Genomic DNA, 24,710 nt, shown 5'->3' with positions numbered 1-24,710 from the left:
AATTGCCAAGTGGTCTTGCAGAGATTATCAAGAAGACTAGTTGCTTGAACTTCATTTGCTAATCATTGTTCAGGACAGTTAATGCTGTAAGACAAGCAAAATCATGTGCATGATGTTGCCAAGAAATAGAAGGTGCAAGTAATTCTGGCATTGGGCTTGAAAGAAGATTCATTCACTCCAGTTTGACAGTTGTAACTTACTGTATAGTTTATTATATACTGAGAAAAGTTAACAGTGATACCAGTGTTCACTGTGGATAACTATGGGGAATGAGATTGAGGTGGGAGGAAGATTTCCAATTTCTCCATTATACACACTGGCATATCATTTGCAATTTTTATTCTGAGTATGCATTTTTGGATGATATTTTTAAAAAGTTTTTAACAGTGATCCAGTTAACTATTGCTTATGTGAAGGTTAGTCATTTTGCAATATTCATTCATTCATTCATTGAATAAACATTTACTGAATGTCTACTAGATGTCAGGCACTAGTACTGGAGATACATAGGAATTAGTAGTCTGTCTGGTGGGTCAGACAGACATATGAGTTAACAGTTATGAAATGAGGTAGGTACTCTGCAGTTGAAGGAACTCAGATTAGACCAGAGAATATTGCCCTAATTCTCCTTTTAGCTATAGTAATCTATAGATTTGGTGGCTTTACATGACTTAAAGTGGGTTGGGGGGAGTGTGGAAGGAGATGAGGCATTTCTGAGTGACTTAGGATTCTACAGTCCTCTTATTTTATGAGTGTTACTGGAAGCATGCCCAGTACATGGAAGATATGGATCTGATTCTTCATGTAAACATGACTTGTAAGGCATCAGTTTTTTTCCTAATCTTGGTTTGTCATACTAAAGTGATTGAGAAATTCCTTGGCGTTCCAGTGGTTAGGACTCCGGAAGCGGCCAAAAAAAGAAAAAAAAAAAATAAAAAAGAAAAGAAAAAAGAAAGAAAGAAAGTGGTTAGTTTTCAGTTGCCAGAGGACTAAATTTCAAGATTGTCATTTGAGTGCTTTTTTCTATTCCATGGCTATAGGCTGTACCCCTTGTATCAGTCACTGTCTTCCTATTTTGCAAAAGGCATAGTGAGTAGAGGAACTGGCTTGGTGCAGATCCATCATTTACTTTCTAGAGTCTCTTGAAATAGAAATGCCAAGTAGTCTACTAAAGACCAGAGTAGAAAGAACTCCCTCTACATCCAGAGGCAATCACATTGCCTTTGTAATAAAAAGGAAAACATATTCATCATCAAAAGCTTGTGATCCAGAAAAAGAATGGACAAGTGTACACTTTTCTTCCTGCTTCAGCTTAAAACAAAGTTGCTTTTATTAAGTAACAGGTTGTAAAAAGGTAGCTTTTCTTAGGACCATGTGGTTCATTAGCCCCATATGGTGCACATGTACCAAGGATTTCTTTAATCCTGTGCTCCTGCCTGTTTAAAATGTGAATGATCGCCTCCGCTTCCCCTGCTCCAGTACATTCAGAGTAGTTTAATCCTTCCTGGCACACTGTGTCCTTCAAAACCTTCTTTATAAGCATGTCCGATTTTGGAATTGTTCTGTAATTGGAAGTCAGCCTCACTGGGCAGGTGCACATCTTAAGCTCTTCACAATGGCCTACCAGCCTAACTAAACCACAGAAACATGAAAGCAATTAGGTGGGAGCATTTTCAAAATGATGCGTGTTAGTAATCTGCGTAGTTACAGAGACCTTCTCACTCAGACCTAAATGCTTGGATGTTCTATTTTACCAGTGGAAAGAAAAATCAAAAAAAATTTCCATATTCCATGACTCCAACTATTTTTGGCTGAGACCCTAAGTCTTCTATAAGGTCAGAGAATTTGTTTATAAATATAGCTTCTGGATTGGAGAGAGAAATGCCATTTCTGACCCCCTCCCCTTTTGCAAACCAATGGAAAATAACAAGGAGAATAAAAAGCCGGAAAGCAAACTTCCATCTTTATTGAACTTAGGAAACATTAATAACTAGACTCATAACTGTATTTTTAAAAAGGGCTTTCAAGAAATGGTGCTGAAGAACCTAGGGACAGGACAGGAATAAAGATGCAGATGTAGAGAATGGACTTGAGGACATGGGGAGGGGGAAGGGTAAGCTGGGACGAAGTGAGAGAGTGGCATGGACTAATATATACTACCAAATGTAAAATAGATAGCTAGTGGGAAGCAGCCACATAGCACAGGGAGATCAGCTCGGTGCTTTGTGACACATAGAGGGGTGGGATAGGGAGGGTGGGAGGGAGACGCAAGAGGGAGGAGATATTGGGGATATATGTATATGTATAGCTGATTCACTTTGTTATAAAGCAGAAATTAACACACCATTGTACAGCAATTATACTGCAATAAAGATGTTTAAAAAATAAAATAAAATAAAAAAGGGCTTTCAGATTAGTGAAAACTGTGTCAGTGTGAAAGATAGACTCAGAAAGACAGCTAGGGACTTCGGATTTCATGGACAGACAAGACAGTGCAGAATTCTTCTAAGTAGATTTCACAGCCTTGGCTTGAAACAAGGTCAGGATGCACAGACTGACAGCAACATGCTGTCAACACTAAGTGACCTCAGGCGACAACCTAGGAAACACACAAGAAATACACAGACCCTCCATCTTTGACATCTTAGAAGACTATGGCTGGGTGAAGGATAAACTGTGAGGAACAAAGAGCCCTCCAGCTTCTATGTCTTCCAAAGAAGAGTGAAGACATCACCGTCCACCAAAACCCTCCATCGACTGGCTTCACTGGGAAAAGGGAAACTTCCAGCCAGCCCAGAGCCACTCACAATGTTCACAGGGGATTGATAAGGTTTCTGGAGGCAAAGAGCCTCAAGTGCTCACCAGCTGATTTGCCTGATCCTACCCTTACTATCCTTTCTCATAATATGGCTCAGGAATAATATCTCCCTCCCTCAAACATTAAAAAAGAAACAACATTAAAAAAGAAATCAGCATGCAACTTATGTGAACATAGTGTATTTAAAAGGAAATATCACACATGCTCACAGAAGTAGATGAATAAAACACATCAGAAAATTTATATTGCAAAGCAGGTGAAAATTAAGACAACGTATTTCTCTAAGAAGCAGTCTGGCAACATATATTAATACCAAATATATACACACACTTCAATTCATGTAGGAAATCATCCTGTAAAATTTCATTGTCCGTTATGTTAATCATGAATATTTGAAACATGGAGCTATTTCATATATGGAACTGAGGATCTAAAATTTAAAAACTGATACTAATTTCAGTTATTGGAAAACTTTTAGGTATTATCTAGAACAACCTGGGTATGTAAATTTATTTTTCAATTGTAAATTTTATGAGATATAATTACAGATTGTCTTGCCAATGAAAATTTAGCTTCTCAAGATAAGCTCTAAGTATAAAATATACACTAGATTTTTAAAAGATTTAATGCAGTAAAAAGAATCTAAAATCTCATTGGAAAAATGTATTACTAACATATAATAATAATAATAATATATTGTTAAAGTTAATTTTACCAGTTTCTTTTTACTTTTTCAATGTGGTTACTAAAAAATGTCAAATTACATGCAACTTGCATTATATTTTGATCAGATAACACTGCTATAGAAAATGAAAGCACTGGTATATAAACTGACAAGCACAGTTCAAAGTAGCCAAACAAACAAACAAAAACAAAACAAAACAAAAAAACCAAACCAAATCAAACCAGAAAACACCAAACAAAAACAAAAAACTGAAAACAAAGTGAGTGCTTGTCCATAGGGTAGTGACTAGTATACATATATATAATATGTCATGGGCTATTATGAAGTGTTTGAAAAGAATAGTTAAAGTTTGTCAGTGGACTAGAGTATCTACAAAGTATTGTTATAGAAGAAAAGTAAACCACATAAAAATGTGAGTAATACCAGTATTGTAAAACTACCATTCCAATCCTCAATAGATGGATATGTTTGTAAGATATGACCAGAACATAAAAAAGGTACAGAAAATGATGCATCAGGTTATTTAACTTGGGTTACCTGTATACGATGGGGCAGGGGAGAGGAAGAAGGAAGCAAGTAGAAAGAAAATAAAACCTCTAACTCCCTCCCTCCCCCAGAGTGTATATTATCTCTTTTATGTAAAATCACACACACTCCAAGTGAAAAGAAGATGAAGGTGATATGTAAATAGATTCATTCTACTCGTGTAGAAACAACACATCTGCCACATTTTTATATGTTTAGAGAAAGATGCATGTACTAGACCATTAACAATAATCTCAGGATGTGGTACTGGAAAGAGAGCTGGGGTGAACAGGGTGGAGAGAAAGTTGTGTGTGTGTGTGTAAAATTGCCACTTTTATTAGAAGTGAATATTAATTTTTGAATTTGAAAAGGAAGAAACTTAATTAACTCTCAGGAATAAAATAGAATAGAAAAGTGCAAACAGTTACAAAGAGAAAAAAGAGTGAGAAAGAAAAATAATAGCCATAGCAAACAAAGGAGAACCAGCATATGAATAATTGGCATCCCTGACACACTATTCCATAGGCTTTTATGAAGGCTGACACCAGAACAGAGAACAGAGGGAAAAGACACGTAAATATATTTTTTCTAAAATAAAGTCTAAATACTGAAAGGGCACAGTAAGTTCCAAGAAAAATATGATACAAATGATCAATAATTAGAAATATCCTAGTATATTGTACTTCAGAGATAAATGTCCTTTGGGCATTTAGGTCCCTACTTCATCATCACCACCATCACCACACACACACACACACACACACACAAACACAAGTCAACTATTTAATCATGGATTAAAAAAAATTACTCTTGTGCATGAACAAAAATGAAAACACAGATAAATTACTCAAGGTATTCCAAAACCTTTTTCACGTTTTTTCTTTTTTCACATTTTTTCTGTTGGAGAAGTGGCTGAACTCAAAAAGGAATCCAACTGCAGTTTAGTGTTGGTGGATTCAACAAATTGCAGCAGTGTTTCAAAGAATACAGGCTATGGTTTCCTGCTGGGATGACCTCACCAGAACCGTTGACAACAGTGCTGGTGAAAAGTAGAATAAAACAGTTAGTTGAACCTTAGAAAACAGAAACAGTAGATGAGCAGATGACACATTAGAGATTGCATAGGGTGAGAAGCCGATATCCTGCCTCACATTCCAGTTAGGGTGGGTTAAGGACAGAGGCACCAGAGAAGTAGTTTTGACCCTTAAATCCTGTTTGGCCTGAAAGACTCACCTTATTTCCTCTAGAGTAAAAGAATAAAGAATAGAAGCAATCCTTATAAAAACACGTGCACATTAAGAAGGGCAGATGGAGTGGTGATACTGCTTTTGAAGATAGAGACTGTACAGAATGGGGGTGGCTGGCGTGAGTCACTGATGGCCCCTCATCCACTGTAGTATCACCATCATCATGTTGTCAGGGAAGCCTGCATTGCTTGATACCCTTGAAAGGGAGGCAGTACCTAGTAACTACTAGGGCATGGGCTCTATGGGCAGAAAGACCCAAATTTTCTTGGGTCTTTCTATCTTGATCTTGCTTGCACTCATTTTGCTTGGGTAAGTGACGTTGCCTCCCCAAGCCCAGATTTTATCTAATGCTTAAAAAAGCAGTAGTGCCTAACTTATACAGCGGCTGCAAGGTTTAAGTGAGCTAATTCATACAAAGCACCTAATACACAGCTGGGGGCATATTAAAATGTTTGAGCAGCACTGGTTAATGCTATGGTTTCTCGTCTTAGTTAGTCAAGATGAAAGGCGGTTAGAACTGCCAGAAAAGTTCTTATATTAAGAGTTATGAAGTTACAAAAATAAGTGGTTGGGGTCTTTCGGTCTATTTTTACTATTTTTATTATTAATGATGGATATAAAGAAGTTATCATCAAGAATACAATACCTGTTCAATAGACTCTGGCAACAAGATACTACATCGGTTGTGTTTCTAACCGAGCTGGAGTTGAAGGCATTCTCCAAAATGTGATGACAGTTGTTGTCCACAGGAGTGCTGCTAAGTATGCCTGGAAGTGGAACAGAGTTCTGTTTATTCAATTAATGAAGTCACTGAACTCTCCTTCTATTCTTGGCTTCTCCACCATGCTCCACACATTTCACTTCACAATCTGCTTAGCGGCAGCTGTGCCTCTCAGCTCTCTGCAGAGGCACCATCCCCCCAAAGCTGCCATCCTCTGAGCACAGGGAGGCCAGACACAGAGGATGCAATGCAATACCTGCGATGCAGGCTGTCATGAAGCAGGCGATGGTCCCTGCAATCAGAGCTCTCACTGCTCCTGCGGCGATGTCACGCTTTCTGGAAGGAGCTATGGATGCTGGGAAATGTGGAAGCAAGCATGGCAGATTAATGTTGAGCCTATTGATTAGAATTCCAAATTCCCAGCCTTTGAGAATTGTTCTGGGGCTGGACTCTCAGGTCCGTTGACTTTTCTTTTTTTAAACTGGGCTGGAGAATTCAAGATTCAAGAGCTTAGTGATGAGCTCCACATCCAGAGAAATCTCTCTGGTGCAGGAGAACTCACAGTATGTTCATGAGGGCATGACAAGGCAAATGGGTTTCAAGGAAGGATTCCAAATATCTGCAACTCATCTGTCACCATCTACTTCTTTGCCCATGGTGGCATAGAATTAATTAATCACAGCATTTTCCCATTGAATTTCCACCGGCCCTCAGAATCCTTCTCTAGCTGGTCATTATAAATCTATTGGAATTGGCAGGCAAAGTGTAATCTATTTGTCATCTTTGAGTGGAGTAACACCTGTACATTTGAGCAAATTTTTCCCGATATTAGCTTGAATAGACATGGGAAAAACTACATTGCAGAGCAGGGATAAAAAATAGACCCGAAAGAATTTATTGCTGTTGCAGGGCTCTTTTTTTTCGGACACAAATAATGTTACAGAGCAACATGGAGATTGGAAGCATGTTTATATCATATCTGTTGTTGGAGAACATCCTTTTCACTTACTGAGTCCGCCGATCACTATTCCTAGGGACCCAAAATTGGCAAAGCCACAGAGAGCATAAGTGGCAATTGTCTCAGCACGAATCTAGAAATAAGCATAAACACACAGATGTATACATGATGTGACCCAGCTGAGTATATCTGATATCCTAACTGGGCTTCCTATTCCGACTATAGAATCAATATTGACAAATAAATGTACAGTGTATGGTGTCAAACACCTGTTGCTTCCTGGTCTCTTTTTTCCATCTCCCCTTGAATTTTTTTTTCTTTTTTTTTTGGCTGTGAGGGGTCTTCGTTGCTGCCTGTGGGCTTTCTCTAGTTGTAGCAAGTGGGGGCTACTCTTCGTTGCAGTGTGTGGGCTTCTCATTGTGGTGGCTTCTCTTGTCGTGGAGCATGGGCTCTAGGCACGCAGGCTTCAGTAGTTGCGGCACGCAGGCTCAGTAGTTGTGGTGCATGGGCTTAGTTGCTCTGAGGCATGTGGGATCTTCCTGGACCAGGGATTGAACCTGTGTTCCCTGCACTGGCAGGCAGATTCTTAACCACTGCACCACCAGGGAAGTCCTCCCCTTGAATTTTCAGGGAGGGAAAGGGGCTGTGTGGATTCAGAGACTCTCCATGAAGTTCTTGGAGTTGGTACTCTTGGCCTCTACAAATGCTATTTTCTGCTTGATGATAACTTCTAATATTCAGTATAACCTGACCACTTGCTATATTGTGTCAGGCACAGTACTAGCTGCTGACAATACAAAATTGGTCCCAGAAAATACTCACATTACATTTATTTGACAAAGGACTTATTCAGAATGTATAAAGAACTGTTATAACTCATTAAGAAGACAAGCATCCAATAAAAAACATAAAGAGATTTCACAAAAGATACACAAATGGCCAAAATAAGCACATGAGAAGATGTTTGACATCATTAATCACCAGGAAAATGCAAATTAAATTAAAACAATGAACTCACTACACATCCACTAAAATGGCTAAAAAAGATGGACAACACCCAGTGTTGGCAAGGATGTTGAGCAATTGGAACTCTTGTACATTGTTGGTGGGAATGTAAACTGACACAGCCTGTTTGTAAAATACAAACATACTTGGCAGTTTCTTATCAAATTAACAGTGACCCAGTAATGCCACTCCTAGGAATGTTCCCAGGAGAAATAAAAACATGTGTCTTCAAGAAGACTGTACGTGAATATTTGTAACAGCTCTATTCACAATAGCTCCAAGCTGGAAACAACTCAAATGCCGTTCAATTGGTGAATGGATAAATAAGGTGTGGATATGCATTAAAAAAGAATACTACTCTGCAGTAGAAAGGAAAAAACTAATACATGCAACAACATGAATCCTAAGTGAGTCCATTTATATGAAATTCTAGAACAAGCAAAAGTGATCTATAGTAAGAGAAATATCACTGGTTTCCTGGGACTGGGTTGGGGTGGGATGGGGTATTGTTGACAATTGGCCATGAAGGAAGTTTTCTAGGTGTGGTGGAAATGTGTGATATCTTGATTGTTTGTGGTCGTGGTTACACAGGTGACAGATTTATCAAAACATACGTACACCAAAAATAGGCCTTTTTTGTATGCAAATTATACTTCAGTGAAAAGGAATTATCTTAGTAAAAATGAAGCTCACAGATACCAGAGGGGCTCCTTTCAGCTGACTGTGGTGTGTGCTTGCCTTTCTTTGTTCCTCAGCTCTGACCAGACCATAGGAATGTTAGGTAGTGGGAGAGTGAATAGTCCTTTCACAGGGCAGTAAGAAAATGGCAGGTGAATTCTTGGAAGCATGAGCATGACCCTCCTTCTCTATTCCAATAGGCAAGAGGTGCTGCTCAGGCCAGACAATCTTCCTCAGGTTGAGGGGCTGATTATGGGAGGCCTGGAAGATTCAATAGGCTCGGTTGTTCACCAGAGGCACAGCCAATCTGGCAAAGGCACCCACACAACCGAGGCAATAATTTTCTTTTCCAAAATCCTGAGAAAAATCTATGATTTGGTTCAAAGAACAAACCTTTTCTTTTTTCTTTCACTAACTGGATTTTTAAAAGCTCACATTCAAGACTCAAGTGCTCATGGTAAGTTTTTTTTTTTTGGTTTTTTTTTTTCATGATGAGTTTTTTGTTGATTATAAGGCTCCTCTTTTCTTTCATAATTTCGGAGAACTCCTTTGTTGATATTCTCAATCAGTGTGCATATAGTGGGCAGGAAAAAAATATTTCAAGTATTTGAGCAGTCTGCTGTTTCTGGAAAAGCTCATCATCTTTGTCCCCTGCTCTGTCTAGTGCTTTTCATTTAATTCAGTTGGCTTCAAAAATAGGCAAGCTTATTAAGAGACTGTGAGGAGGGAGATGGCATAAAGTGCTTGAGATTCCTCTTTCTCCTTCTGGGGATCTGTGGGAAAGGGATACACAGATGTGGCCATGTAGGGTTTTATGATAAGAGGAAAAGGAGGCTGGGATGATTCCACTTTGCCTTTGCCCATAAATGTGCAGGATTATGTGATGGAAAGACAAATACCATATGATATCACTTATATCTAAGTGGAATCTAATCCATCCATAATACATCTTCCAGCTCTCCTTGCACAGGAGCAAAGGTGCCACAAGGACAGTCATTGTAGCATTTCTTCTAATAGCAAAAAATTGGTAATTGTGTTCATCAACAAGGGACTGGTTAAAATAAGTTATGATGTGCTCATACTGTGTCACAGGCATTGATATGGCATGGCATCCAAGATATGTTACCAAGAGCAAAGAGCAACACTAACAACAGTGAGCATAACGTGGAACAGGGAGAGGAGGTGAATGGCAGAGAAATAGGGAGGATGACTTCCTTTTCCCTCCACACCTCTTGTACATTTTGAATTCTGTACCATGGTATGTTTTATGTGTAAACAAACAAACATGCAAAGTATTATCTTTAAGAAGGAGAAAATGATGAAAATGATGGAGTGATAAAGAGCTCATTCTGGGGATAACGTGCCACATACACATTACTCTTATTCTTTTTTTTTTTGTGGTAAGCGGGCCTCTTACTGTTGTGGCCTCTCCCGTTGTGGAGCACAGGCTCCGGATGCGCAGGCCCAGCGGCCATGGCTCACAGGCCCAGCCGCTCCGCGGTATGTGGGATCTTCCCGGACCGGGGCACGAACCCGTGTCCCCTGCATCGGCAGGTGGACTCTCAACCACTGTGCCACCAGGGAAGCCCTCTCTTATTCTTTTAATTGAAGTATAGTTGATTTACAACGTTGTGTTAGTTTCTGCTGTACAGCAAAGTGATTCAGTTATATATATATATATATATATATTTATATATACATACATATATATACACACACACACACATATATATATATATATATATATATATATATATATATATATTCTTTTCCATTATGGTTTATTACAGGGTATTAAATATAGTTCCCTGTGCTATACAGTAGGACCTTGTTGTTTATCAATTTTATATATAGTAGTGTGTATCTGCTAATTCCAAACTCCTAATTTATCCCTTCCCCCCCTCCTTTCCCTGTTGGTAACCATAAGTTTGTTTTCTATGTCTGTGAGTCTGTTTCTGTTTCATAAATAAGTTCATCTGTGTCATATTTTAGATTCCACTTAGATATAAGAGATATCATATGGTATTTGTCTTTCTCTTTCTGACTTACTTCACTTGGTATGATAATCTCTAGGTCCACCCATGTCACTGCAAATGGCATCATTTCATTCTTTTTTATGGCTGAGTTGTATTCCATTATGTATACAGACCATATCTTCTTTATCCATTCATCTGTCAATGGATATTTAGGTTGCATCCATGTCTTGGCTATTGTAAATAGTGCTGCTATGAACACTGGGGTGCATGTATTTTTCATATTATAGTTTTGTCCAGATATATGCCCAGGAGTGGGATTGCTGGATCATGTGGAAACCCTATTTTTAGTTTTTTGAGGAACCTCCGTACTGTTTTCCATAGGGCTGCACTAATGTACATTCCCACCAACAGTGTAGGAGGGTTACCTTTTCTACACACCCTCTCCAGCATTTATTATTTGTAGACTTTTTGATGGCCATTCTGACCGGTGTGAGGTGATACCTCATAGTTTTGATTTGCATTTCTCTAATAATTAGTGATGTTGAGCATCTTTCCATGTGCCTGTTGGCCATCTGCACCTACACATTCTGACCGCTTAGATGGAGGTCGTCAGTGGGCATAATGCAATGGATTACACTGGGTTTTTGCCTCATGGGCCCAGATCAAATGTTTTAGTCATGTGGTACTTTTTCCAGTAGATAGTGGGACACTCCCACCACTTGTTGGTTGGTAAACAGAAATTGTAGGAACTCATCCCCATTTGGTTGATTGGAAATAGCAAATTGGGAAAAACAAAATGTTTTCCCCATTGTGACTCAACAATAGCGGAAGCCATTGAACTCATATCTCCAAATATCTTCTGTGGGTCTGCCTCTGGTTGGGCTCACTCCCAACCTAAATCAGCTCTACTGTTCTATTTCTGTCCTCTTAATAACCTGTTCACAAACCTGCTTAGCACAACCAGAACTGAGAGCTTCCTTTTAGCAAAACTACGTTCTCCAGGCAACTGCCACTTGGGGATAGAAAACATTTCACTTAATTTAGCCTATTCTTTACTTTTGGCAGGGAAGCAAGCTAGTTTGTGGTGGCATCCAAACAATGAGGACATTTGGCCAAGCTCCATTGCGTGGTCAGTTGAAGAATGAACATTTGAGACGCAGGAGACCTACTGTCCTAGAGCTCTTGTTCATATCAGATGTGTGGGTCAAAATGCCGCTGACCGTAAAATACAAATCAGTACTCTCCTGGAGTTTGCTGTGATATTTGTGTGACAGGTGGGAGGAAAATTTGCATGTTTGGTGTTTGGGAGGCTGAGTGAGATGGTGGTGGTGGTCAGAGGCGGGGCAGTCTCAGTTAGAACCTTGGGCAGCATGCTTTCCCTCCCTGTTCCTTTTAAAGCCAAATACCTGCCCAGGACATTCATTCCAAATGGATTGTTTTAATGAGTCATGGTGGTGGTCGGAGATGTTCACCATTTCCCTAAGAGTTTCCACGTGTGACAATTCTGTTCTTCTGGAAAGTAGAAGTTAGAGACTCAGCTGCAAATATGGCTTAAATAATGGCCTCCTCCAAGTTCCCTCATCCCATTCAAGGCCAAGAGACATGAGCATCTCTTTGCAGGCTATGGACCCGAAATCCTGACATAATTATAGGGTGCTTGTCTGAAAGGCCCTGAACTTTTTCTCTTCCGTCATTCACTTGGAGAGTAGTTACTGTGTCTCACTGTTTCTTTTGATGTCCAGGCGCTATGCGGCACTTAGGCAGTTTCTCAGAGTTCAAAAAATTTCTTAAGTAGGAAGGAAGAGTCCTTCCTGGTCATTAGACTATGAGCCCCATGAGAGCAGAGGCCTTATCACTCATTCAACACCGTGGCCTCCGTACATAGCACAGTGCTCACAGAAGACATTCCATAAATATCTGTTGATTGACTCCAATCCCAGCTCATATGACTCTGGGTTTGTATTGGTAGTGCTCAAAGGTAAATGATCACAGTGGTAAGGATTAGCTGCGTTTCTTTCTGTACACACACACACACACACACACACACACGTGCACTGACACTGTGATTAACTCAGCACAACTGACAATTATGAGTCACTATGTACATTATGATGTCAGAGATTTTTGGCCTGTTTCCTTCTGATGTACCCCAAATGCCTGGCATGGTGCCTGACACGCAGAGGCACCAGCAGCTAAATAGCTGAATGTATGTGTGTGACGAAGATGTATATTGGGGGGAAAAATTTACTCACCGACATATATTGCTGCACACCGTCCACAAATTTGGGTCCACCCTCTTGCCTTAAATGGATCAAGTCTGAGAGTTTCTGATAAGCCACAAATTCATTGAAGAATGTCTTATAACCTATGAGTTTGGCAACCATAAAGCTGTCTTGCCAGTCCACTCCCATCATGAAGGAAAGGGGCATGAAGGTGTAGGAGCATATTAACTATAAAAAACCAAAAATGGATACTTTATTAGAGTAGTGATTTGCTTCTGGTTCTTCAGCCTCACCCTCATGACCAGATTGTTCCTGCCCCCTCTGTGTGTCTTTTAGGCACAGATATCCCTGTGCATTCTCTAGCCTGTCTATATCCATTAGGAGTCAAGGTTGAAATTGGGTCATATGAAGTAACCTGGATTTTGGGGAACGGGGTCAGGACAGAATGGTTCTGTGTTGGGGTAAGGAGGGTGATAGGAGACAGCAAAAGGGGTGTGGGGAGAGCGGGATTCATGAAAAGTTTGTACATTGTATAAGAGTGCACTATACGCATTAGGAAAGGCTGTTCACAAACCTATTTTATTTTTAAACAAAGACTGGCAGAAACAAAAAGGAGGAAAAGCATGATAGAATCATACCTCGAAACTCAGTTGTGGGTAGTCAAACATGTTTCCAAACCAGGACAAGGCTGAATTCACAAAAGACAACAGGGCCAGGAAGGCAATCAAATTCACAGCGATGTTTGCCACCAGGGGAATGGATGAGGATGCTCCCTGTGTTGCAGCTTCTAGGAGATTCTTTGAATCACTTTATCAAAAAATAGCAATTCCAGAATTACCAAGGGGTTATCAGTGGATGGACATCACAGGTGTAGAAATGGCATAATCAGAGCTCATTCAAATGGAGAGACTAACTCTCAGACCCATGTCCTGGCTGAAATACCTGAATTCCATGAAATCATGATGGGATTTATAATTGTTGAGTGTAGGTGATGGGCATATGAGTGTCTAAATGTTATACTACTCTTTTAATTTGGAGGCGTTTATAAAAAAATATTGGGATAAAAATATTACAGGTTTTAACAATGATATTTAATTAAAAGTAGCTTCCAGAGAATATTTATAAAATATTCACAGTAAAAGAACTAGCAATTCAAGGAAGGCCTGTGTATCCACCACCTCATTTAAGAAATGGAGAGTCACATCAGCTTTGAGCACCCCCTACTTCATCTCATCTTCTTCTCTCTAATATCAGAGGTACTTGGCCCACTGGAATTTTCTTATGATTCCTTTTCTTTTCAATTTTCTTTATCCCTACATAATACATTGTGTCAGTTTACATAGTTGCTAACTATATAAGTGAAATCCACATATTCCATATATATTCTTTGGCAACTTGCTTTTTCACTCATGGTTATGACTCTCTCTACATACAAACAAGGGATGAATCTCAGAAACATATTGGTTGATGAATTCTGTTACTTAATGACATACTTTTTTTTTTTTTTTTTTTTTTTGCAGTACGCGGGCCTCTCACTACTGTGGCCTCTCCTGTTGCGGAGCACAGGCTCCGGACGCGCAGGCTCAGCACCCATGGCTCACGGGCCCAGCTGCTCCGCGTCATGTGGGATCTTCCCGGACCGGGGCACGAACCCGCGTCCCCTGCATCGGCAGGCGGACTCTCAACCACTGCGCCACCAGGGAAGCCCATGACATACTTTTGAATACCCTAAAGCCCTTAGTTTTTTCCACCCTCTTCTCTTTCTTTTGAACAGGGCAAAAAGTAAATGAACCTAAGAGGGGTTAGAAATACCTATATCGGGACTTCCCTGGTGGTCCAATGGTTAAGAATCTGCCTTCCAATGCAGGAGACGTGGGTTCGATCTCTGGTTGGGGAACTAAGATCCCACATGCCGTGGGACAACTAAGCTTGTGGGCTCTAGAGCCCACGCATCACAACTAGAGAGACTGTGTGCTGCAACTAGAGAGCCTGTGTGCCTCAACTACTGAGCCCGCACACCACAACTAGAGAGAAGCCCGCCTGCTGCAACGAAGAGCTCTTGCACCGTAACTAAGACTTCATGCAGCCAAATAAAGAAAGAAATATTTTAATAAATAAATAAATTTTAATAAAAAGGAATACCGATATCACACTTATCTTCCCTATTATATAAGAAACTTCCAGAGACAGTGATCCTATGGCTTTCTAACAGTCTTAAATCATGGCCCAATGAACCTTATGCTATATTTAAAATTAAATATCTCTTCACCTAAAACTAATATAATATTGAAAATCAACTATACTTCAATCTAAAAAAACTACTTAAATGAAATATCTACACTGAACAGTCAAGGAAATGTATTGACATTTAGGTACTGATATTTAGAAAAGATCTCCTCAAGTACTGAAACAAGATATTTTGGGTGAAGTCTACATGGTCATGGGAAATTAAATTCACTTTAATTCACTGTGTTCTCTGATAATCAAATTCTTGCTGTACTTTGAATCTGGACTGGAGCAAACCTCCCCTCCCGCCAACCTCCTGCTTGTATAGTCAATAACTAATAACTAGGTGAACGTGTCCCACTTACCCATTTTCCATTTTCATGGCTTTCTTGAGGGTTATTTTAGGTGTTTCTGTCTCAGGCCAAAAAAGTTTAGAAATAGCCAATGCCGCAGGTGCAGACATAACTGAAGCAGTTAACAAGTGAGAGGACGAAACCTGTGATTTCAGGAGAAAGAAGACCAACTTAGATTTAGCTTTTCTGTTGTGCTCCGAATGAATGGCTCAAATGCCTTACGTGCCAGAAATCAATGTTTCTTTGGAGGCTTGGAAGAGCTCAAAGAGCCACACGCTGGGTATCACCTTGAGAGAAGGGAGGAAAGTTATACCAGTTGACCACATCCTCAGGGAGAAGCACAAAACCACAATCTGAGCATTTCAGGAGAGAATTAATCCTGTGTTGTAGAAATTTTCAAGGAAGATAACTCTACCTCTCTGTTGTTCCTCTGAATGGTCATATAGTCCCTAAAGCTATTTCATTACATCATCAGTTTAGATGGTGGGTATCTGGGGTGCAGGCGTGGGTACACCCCTCTCCATTTTCCTTTTGCTTTCCTGATGTCCTTTGTGCCCCTACATAATATGTGTTTATCCAGAGTCCCTTTAATCTGTAACCGATTTCTGTTTTCCTCTTTGCAGGTCTACTTAAACTCTTCCCCCTTCCCTTCCCACATCCTTATCTTGTTTCTGGATTCTCTTCCCTGTATTTTCAGAATTATAGAATCTGCACCTGCCTCCCCACTCCCATTCCACACAGCGCAGTTTTGTAGGTAGAATTCCTACAGCAATCCATCTGGGGAGTCAGTCAAACTGGTATTCCTGAGGTCTCCTTCACCCTTTTTTTCTTCCCGCTTCCTACTGATTCGCTCTGTGAGGCTCAGATGAAGTCCTGGAATGAAACTTGCCTATCTTGTAAGAATTCCTCATCACCTGGACCACACAGCTGCTGTGTTATTCCATTTCTCCACTGGGGGTTGTAAGTAAGCCCTGTGCTCAGGACATGTACACCAGTTACCATAACGTTCTTCAGCGCCATCCCATAGACCCCCCGCTCTCAAACTGGGCTATACATTGAAACCTGAGGATTGAAAAGAAACAATGATGCCTGGGTCTCGTCCTAAGAGATTCTGTTGAATTACTCTGGGGTAGGGGCCTGGGCATTAGGGCTTTTAAAAGCTCCCGGGTGATTCTAACGTGAAGTAAGTTTTGAGAACCAGTGCTGTAAGCCAATAGTCAGAAAATGTTTTCTGTAGAGGGTGAATAGTTTTGGCTTTTAGGGCCACAACTACTCAAGTCTGTATCATAAAAGCTGCTTAGATAATGAACAGGATAGCTGGTTTCCAATCAAACTTTAGTTACAAAAAAAAGGAAGTGATCTAAATTTGGCCCATGGGCCATAGTTTGCTGACCACTGAACTAGATGGCCTTTAACTAGTGTCAATAATAATTTTTTTTTTTTTTTTTTTTTACTTATTCAACTTTTCAGCCAAAGTAACCTCATAATATGATTTCATTCTGCTATGGTTGGATTAGTTCACATTTAGGTGGCAGAGATATGAGAGTGAAATACCAAAGCTCCTTGGGGTCACTCCATTCAAATGCCAAAGAAACTGTGACCAACTAGACAGCAAAAAGAACACTCTTTTGCCCTCCTTATCTGGCAGCAATAGTAAAGGAAAAAGCAGAAATGACAATAGCAAAGGAAGAAGAGGTTTCATAAATTAATCCCCAAACATTCTTACCCCAAAAGAAATGTATGCACCTAAGACACTTCCAGCAATGGTAGAGAACCCAGCGCTCATGATCGCGTGGAGTTCAGACTTGGTGACATACGGTAAATATGGTCGGACCAGCAGTGGAGATTCTGTCTGGAAACAAAAAGTGATCAGATTAAACGTTCCCTTATGAGGACATGCTAATTTACTCAAAATTCCATTCTCTACAGCAGTATTTCTAAGAGTGAACTTCAGACCAACTCTTTCAGCTTGACTCAGGAACTCGTTTGACATGCAAATTCTCAAAGTTACTGAATCAGAAACTCTGGGGCTGGGTTCAGCAGTGGTGTTTTAACAAGGCTTCCTGGTGGTTCCGATGTGTGCTCATGTTTGAGAACCCACACCATCATTGTCTGGGTCTTTTGGACTCCAGGGCAGTGCGCATACAGAGTCATGTGTGAAGTTTGCAAGGCCAATTCACATAAGGCTCTCACCTAGCCTAGGATTGGACTGTGATGGCTTAGTACTCTTTTCTAGGGTTGGAGCACCATGGGCCAAGTAACTGCTCAGTGGCCTGGCCTTGGGAACTGTGATTCCCAAACCTCTGTGACTTCCTATCTTCCAGCTTCATCTCAACAGACCCTAAACCTCTTTGCTGTTACTATAGGGAAACAAGACACAAGTATGAAAAAATACCAGCAATAACATATACTGGTGCCCACAGGCCCATTCCTAATTGAGAATTAGAGACCCCTCTCTTCCCCTTGCATGGAAAGGAATCAATTAGAGTGTAGTTGTAAAGGCTTGAGTCCCATTAAGGAGGGCAGGTGGCCTGCAGCATGGGCTCTCCATAAATAATAGCTGTACTTTTAGAATATTAAGTATCAAATTGAGCACCACAGAAGTATGTGTGCAATTTTACTATTTTCCCCTCATTATTTCTAATTATGCTATGAGATTGAGTGTGTTGAGCTTCAATTTATGGACCAAATAGAAACTCAGTACATGAGCCCTCTTACCCTGCAGGTAGGAGTAATCAACTCAAGATGGTGCCCTAATTAGTCCTGAGAGATTTTATGGCTATAATTATAACAATTTCAACTCCTGGGCAAAGAAGTATGGGCCCCACTCTAAAGACTTTGCTCCAGGCTGGTAAGCTGGGCTTACCAATCAGAAGGCTCAGCCTGCCTGGAGCAGTTGTATAAGCCTACTGATCTGGAGCCATGTGTTTTTCTGGGTGACTTGATTTTTGCTTTGAGTTCAATTTCTTTGCACAGCTGTGCTAGCAAGTATTCACACTTGGTTTCCTTGGTGTGTGATTCCATTCTGCCTGAAGCCATATATCCTGAATGATGAGGATGATTATTACCATTTCTTACTTATCTACCCCTTAGGAATGCTGCCATCTTGAGGGACAGAACTTGGCAACATACTTCTTTGCTTAAATGGACTTCGGGCAAAAGAGTGTCTATCAGGACTTCCCTGGTGGCGCAGTGGATAAGACTCCATGCTCCCAATGCAGGGGGCCCAGGTTCGATCCCTGGTCAGGGAACTAGATCCCACATGCATATTGCAACTAAGAGTTTGCATGCTGCAACTAAGATTTTACATGCCACAACTAAGGAGCCCACGTGTCACAACTAAGGACCTGGTGAGCCGCAACTAAGGAGGCCTCCTGCAGCAACTAAGACCCAGTGCAACCAAATAAATAAGTAAATAAATAAATATTTTTTTAAAAGAGCATTTATCCACGTGATGGATAAGGAAGGTGAAAATACTTTTGCTCATCAGCATTTTTCTTCAGGCTCAGCAAAGAGACTGTTCAGATAAGTTGAGAATGAGCTTTATATGGCTGCATGGTGTTGGTGGAAAGCCTTTTTGGTCTCTTTCATTGCCACAAGCATTATACTACAGAGTGTGAAGCTGCCTGTTACATGTTTGCAGCTTCAAGATAAATGGTGAACTCCATTTGAGTGGATGAGCTGCTAGCCTCTGACGGGTGGGCCAGAAACCTCAACAATTCAGTTAATTCAGAAAGGACTTATTGAGAATCTATACATGAGAAGCCCTATGCTTTGATAAAATGATTTAATCTTTCTTCCTCTCCATAAATTTTCAAGGACCCAAATTCCACACTAGTGCATTGACACTCTTAGAAGGGCACTCTCTCTCTCTCTCTCTCTCTCTCTCTCTCTCTCTCTCTTTCTCTCTCCTTGGAATCTGGACATTGCCAATATTGAGGGTTCATTATCTTGACACCCTTCCCCCTACACTAAAAGAAATAACACCATCATATTTTTTTATTTCTCTTTCTGGAAAGAGTATCCATTTTAGCAAGTGTTTTGTTTTTTGATATTACAACTTACCTGTCCAACAAATATATTGCCAGCAGCAACTACAGATTCAACAGGAGATGTTCCCATAGTCACTAGCATTACCCATCCAACCTAAAAGGCAAAAAAGGATAAAGTCTGTAAAGAACTATTTGTATACACAGAACTTCAAAGTAGGGATAAAAATCTTTAAACTGGAGGAAAATACTGAGGCCTTCAACAATTGTACTAAACTTAAGTATACCTTATATAGTCCATAGTGCAGGCTGATCAAATCCTATTTGAGTGGTAAGTCTGAGTCATTGTATATACTTTGAACACTATACAATATCTATTGAAATGTCTATTTCATACCAGTAAAGTTTTTTGAATGTTTATTGTATACAAGTAATAAGTTGTAATAATTGCTAAGTCATGGCAGTCTTCACAGCATTCCAGGCACTGTTTTAAGCCATTGTTCTGAGTAATGCATTTAATCCTCACAATAAGCCTTTGAGGGACGTCCTATAATTAGGCCCATTTTACAGAAGAGGAAACCAAGGCACAGAGCAGTTTAGTTGTTCTGTCAAAGTTTGCCCAGCTAATAAGCAATGGGATGTAGTTGAGGTTTGGCCTTTTCTACTTAACTCTCAAACAAACATGGTTGAGGGTCCCAATTTGTAGTGGTTCTTCCAACCACAGACTGTGGTGCCCACCTCAGAATGGGGACTTCCTGGTGCATCCTCTCTCCTTCCTTCCTGCTTCAGTGTGGACACAGGAATGCTGAATGTTTAAACTGACAATTAGAAAACTATGTACTCTGGTGCTCTTGCTGAAACTTTTAATTCTGTTGGTATTCTGGCTCTCTCTCTCCTTTTCTTTTTTAAAATAAATAAATTTTATTTATTTACAGGGATCAAAAGAGAGCTGTGTCTGTGCCCAAACCCTGTATACACTGCCTTGCTCTCATGTGCATTCAAACTAGCTTACAAATTTCTGAGTTTTGTGATCTAACATGATGTAGGACTGACAGCTGCTGGGGCAGCAGAACTGAGGTTAACTTTTCAGACCTAAAAAAAAAAAATTTGTGTGCTTACAAAAATCCCTCAGGAGAAAAGATCAGCTTCCCCTTCTTGCTTTGATTCTCTAGTAACTCCTAGACCAGGAGGGTCCACTTTTGTTATCACCTGAGGATAAGCAGTGACTGTGTAAGCCTTGGGCAGATAGCCAAGATGAAGGGACAATCAGGTCCCCATCTCTTGGAGTCAATTCTTTGGCTAACGGAATAACTGCTTCATGAAGATGCTCAGTGTGTTGCAAGTCACAGACCTATTAGAAGTCCTGGAGATAAAATTCCCTCTGTGGACCCATGTAGGATTTTTGGGTTTAAATCTAATAACTTGGGGTGGGCGTGGATCTTGGTATGAAGGGAAAGGTACTTTGGAAAAACCCAGATAAGAGGTATTCAAGACTTTGTCCCTGCGATAATCAGCTCTACACCGGTTACCCACTGCCTTCTAGTCCTGGTACCTTTTTAATGATCCACTGCATCAATCCAAGGTAGTACAGCATGGACATCACAGTGCTGAAGAAAACCACGATGGGCAGGACCTGAGGGTGGTGGAGTGTAAGAGCGGTCACGGGTTAACATTGGCCCCAGCAGTATTAGTAGCTTTCAGATCAGTCTCCTTTCTGCCTCCTTTCCCCCCTCTGAAATGTCATCAAAATACTGGAAACTCCTCTTGAACTAAACAACGTTTTTAACAGGCAACTTCCCCATCTACAGTCTCTTACTCTAATTTGTTGATAAGTTTGAGTCTATTTCATAGGAAACTTAACTTAAAAAAAATCCTGCTATGATGAGCTTTTCTTATTTTAGTTTCTAAGGGAAGGAATGACATTTTGGGGGGAATTTGTAATAATTAGATCAAGAAACTGAAAGCCACTGGTTGTTCTGATATTAAACAGACATGGGCTTCACTACTTATTAGCAAAGTAACCTGGGTCACGATTAAGTGTGAGCTACCTCAGATCCTTATTCACAGTAGTGACACAGTAGGTGCTTAAACAATGCCTTGTATAAAGTAAGCATTCGTGGATTTAGCTTTTAGAATAATAACTATTTTACCTATAGATTTTTGAATCACTATACAAAGATTAAACTCTGGAAACTAGTTTACTTCTGTGTTAACAAAGGTTGTCTTTTTCTAGATCCGATTTTCTTGATGCTCTTTGGATGCCTTCAATGCAGCCTGTGTGTCTACAGGGAACAGTTTCTTCCCTGCATAGACCACACAGGGCTGTGGTCTGGGTCCCTCCCCACCCCTACTCCACTGTTCCCCTTCCCCTCTGTTCCCAGCTAAATGGCCAGGGACAAGCTGCCACCAAAGACACAGAATGGCCAAGGACAATTTGTACAGGATCTGATTTAGAAAAATCTATTAATAATATATATTAAAAGATGTTTTGTGCCATTATTCAGAGCTCGCTCACTTATGTGATTTTATTGACTTTAATGGGCAGGCAGAGCCTTCCTGAAAGCTTCAAGGAGTTAAAGGGGCTCATCTCCCCAATGTTCCCACAGGATTCTGCTTTGACAGAAAGGATGGAGGCTACTGCCCTGGGGGCAGAAGGTGGGGGGAGGTCTGAAGACACTGGTGCAGTCTGGGCAGCAAGTTCCTCCTTCTCCGTGATATTATTTTTTGTAATTCTGGATTCAATTCATGACAGGAGCATATTTCTATCTCAATTTGTAAACATTTGACCTTTCAGAGATGGCTAAGTTATCTCAGCACCAAAGTATCAAATCAGCAGTTTAAAAAAAGATTCAGCGTAGCAGTTGGACTAACCAATGCCGAGGTAATTTGGAGGTAAATTTGGAGTCCCCGAGTGAGAAAACAATGGAGAAGTGTAGGAACAATAGCACACCACGAAAAAGAAACTGAAGGAAAAGTCAAAGGCATCTTTCTGACTCATCCACAAGGATTTGCAGGGACTTCTCAGAGGAAGGTGAGCTTCCTCGGGCTGGGGGAGGCCTGGGAGAGAATCGATTAGGCCTGAGCATGGGGCCAAGTTGCCTTTCGCCTGTAAAATAACATCCCTCCTTTGGCTGGGAGGAGGCCCAGCTTGCAGGCCTGCTGAGGTGAAGGCTGTGCTGAAGGAGGGGAAAGGTTAAGCAAGGGGATGGCTCTGGAAGAACAGAGCTTGATGTGAGTGACCAGCTGTCCCTGTTTGTCTGGGATTAAGGGGTTTTCCTGACTGCAGGGCTGTCACTGAGCTTGGACTGGGGAGGCATTAGCAGCCATATGTCTATTCATTGCCAGGGACCTAATGATCTTTTCCCTGAAATCTCAGATACTATTACCCCGTGTGATCTTTTTTAAATTAATTAATTAATTAATTAATTTTTGGCTGCGTTGGGTCCTGTTGCTGTGCACGGGCTTTCTCTAGTTGCAGGGAGAGGGGGCTACTCTTCGTTGCGGTGTGTGGGCTTCTCATTACGGTGGCTTCTCTTGTTGCAGAGCACGGGCTCCAGGTGTGTGGGCTTCAGGAGTTGTGGCGCACAGGCTTAGTTGCTCTGCGGCATGTGGGATCTTCCCGGACAAGGGCTCGAACCCGTGTCTGCTGCACTGGCAGGCGGATTCTTAACCACTGCGCCACCAGGGAAGTCCCCCCCATATGATCTTTCATAACTATCTCAGCAAATGCTACAAGACATCCAAAAGTACAGGCATACCTTGTTTTATTGTACTTTGCTTTATTGCGCTTCTTGGGGGTTGTGTTTTTTACAAACTGAAGGATTTTGGTAAACCTTCGTTGAGCAAGTCTATAGGCGCCATTTTTCCAACAGCGTTTGCTCACTTTGTGTCTCTGGGTCACATTTCAGTAATTCTCACAATATTTCAAACTTCTTCATTATTATATTTGTTATGGTGATCAGTGATCTTTGATGTTACTATTGTAATTGTTTTGGCATTTTTTTAGCAGTAAAGTATTTTTTAATTAAGGTATGTACTTTTTTTAGACATACTGCTATTGCACACTTACTAGACTACAGTAGAGTATAAACATAACTTATATGAGCTGTGAAACCAAAAAATTTTTGACTGGCTTTACTGCGGTATTAATTTTATTCCGGTGGTCTGGAACCGAACCGTCAATATCTCTGAGGTATGCCTGTGTTTCAGTATTCCTGACTTCCTCTAGATGTTTCCCTTAATGTTACTGTAAAAAAATAAAATGTTTTCAGTCCACTGACTTCAGGTAAAGGAAAAAGCCCAGTGATGGGCTGTGTCCCTGTGACATGCCTGGCAGGTATATGCTTGGGTTCTGATCAGTTAGGTTCTATCTGAACATCTACAAAGACTGAGAAGTTACTGAAAGGGAAATGTCTACATAGAAAAAAAGTGTTTGGCTTTACCTTAAATGCAAAAAAGTGGTCTTCATATTTCTCACCAAAGACAAATGAGGCGCCATCATTAGTGTACTCCAGGAACGTCTGAGTTAATGAAAGGAAAAGAGCAGATCATTACAAGCACTAAAGAGGTAGTTACCATCCACAGGACCTATGGCTCTGCAGAGGGTGGGGACTCAGAAAACTTGTGGGATAGACTTGGAGAGTTAATTTTGTCAACTTTCCCCCTCCAGTGGATGGCCTGGAAGTATGTCTTAGAACTATAACTGCATACAGGTTTCCTGGCGTTTCTGACATTCACTCTGACTCTAGGGTGCTAAAGAATAAGCTGGGTGTGGTAACTTGCTCCAGAAGCCACAGATGGTACATGGGAGGTACTGGTTACCACTAGATGCAAAGAAGCCTGTTTCTCTCTTGGGGGAAACATCTTAGAAGAGTGACACCCCTCAGGCAGGATGAAGGGGTCAAATGGGATTGAGGAGTGATGTAGTGGATGGTATGGGTAAGAGACAACCAGAATATTAACAAACTACACGGATTAACATAAACAAAGTTATTTGTCTAATTCATGCTATGGAATTAAAATTTGGGTCAACTAATGCAGACAAATAAAGCTATTACTGACATGTCTTGAGGGTTATATTCAAATGTTAAAAGCACTATAAAAGCAAGGCATTCTTTTGAACCAAATTTACCTGAACTTGTTTCCCCAGCCAATCAAAAGCCATAAATCCAGGTTCTGTCCTTAGTATCAAAAGCCCAAGAAGAAACTGTAACCCAATACCCCAAAAGACAGGCCTCCAGTAAACCTATACAGAAATAGGAAGAGATATAGGTTATTAGAAAATGAATGCTGAACTCAGCATAAATG

At 40.6% G+C, this 24,710-nt stretch overlaps 1 protein-coding gene across 1 annotated transcript in view; it reads right to left on the bottom strand.

Annotated features, from left to right (window-relative positions):
- Positions 1–4,946: 4,946 nt before the first annotated feature.
- The window catches only part of SLC28A3 (solute carrier family 28 member 3), a 58,877-nt gene continuing 39,113 nt past the window's right edge, over positions 4,947–24,710 (bottom strand). The window contains exons 7-18 of the mRNA XM_060101632.1: positions 24,535–24,648; positions 23,846–23,923; positions 20,956–21,036; positions 19,480–19,560; positions 17,141–17,266; positions 15,427–15,557; positions 13,474–13,642; positions 12,866–13,063; positions 7,006–7,087; positions 6,253–6,351; positions 5,922–6,042; positions 4,947–5,067 (exon numbers count right to left, since the gene is read on the bottom strand). Of these exons, the coding sequence (XP_059957615.1) occupies positions 4,947–5,067; positions 5,922–6,042; positions 6,253–6,351; positions 7,006–7,087; positions 12,866–13,063; positions 13,474–13,642; positions 15,427–15,557; positions 17,141–17,266; positions 19,480–19,560; positions 20,956–21,036; positions 23,846–23,923; positions 24,535–24,648 (1,401 nt within the window). The remainder of the gene's footprint in view (positions 5,068–5,921; positions 6,043–6,252; positions 6,352–7,005; positions 7,088–12,865; positions 13,064–13,473; positions 13,643–15,426; positions 15,558–17,140; positions 17,267–19,479; positions 19,561–20,955; positions 21,037–23,845; positions 23,924–24,534; positions 24,649–24,710) is intronic.

Source organism: Mesoplodon densirostris, chromosome 6 (assembly GCF_025265405.1).
Source record: "Mesoplodon densirostris isolate mMesDen1 chromosome 6, mMesDen1 primary haplotype, whole genome shotgun sequence".
NCBI classification, from domain to species: domain Eukaryota; kingdom Metazoa; phylum Chordata; class Mammalia; order Artiodactyla; family Ziphiidae; genus Mesoplodon; species Mesoplodon densirostris.
The sequence above is the reverse complement of the archived record's forward strand: the minus strand, read 5'-3'. Positions and strand labels throughout refer to the sequence as shown.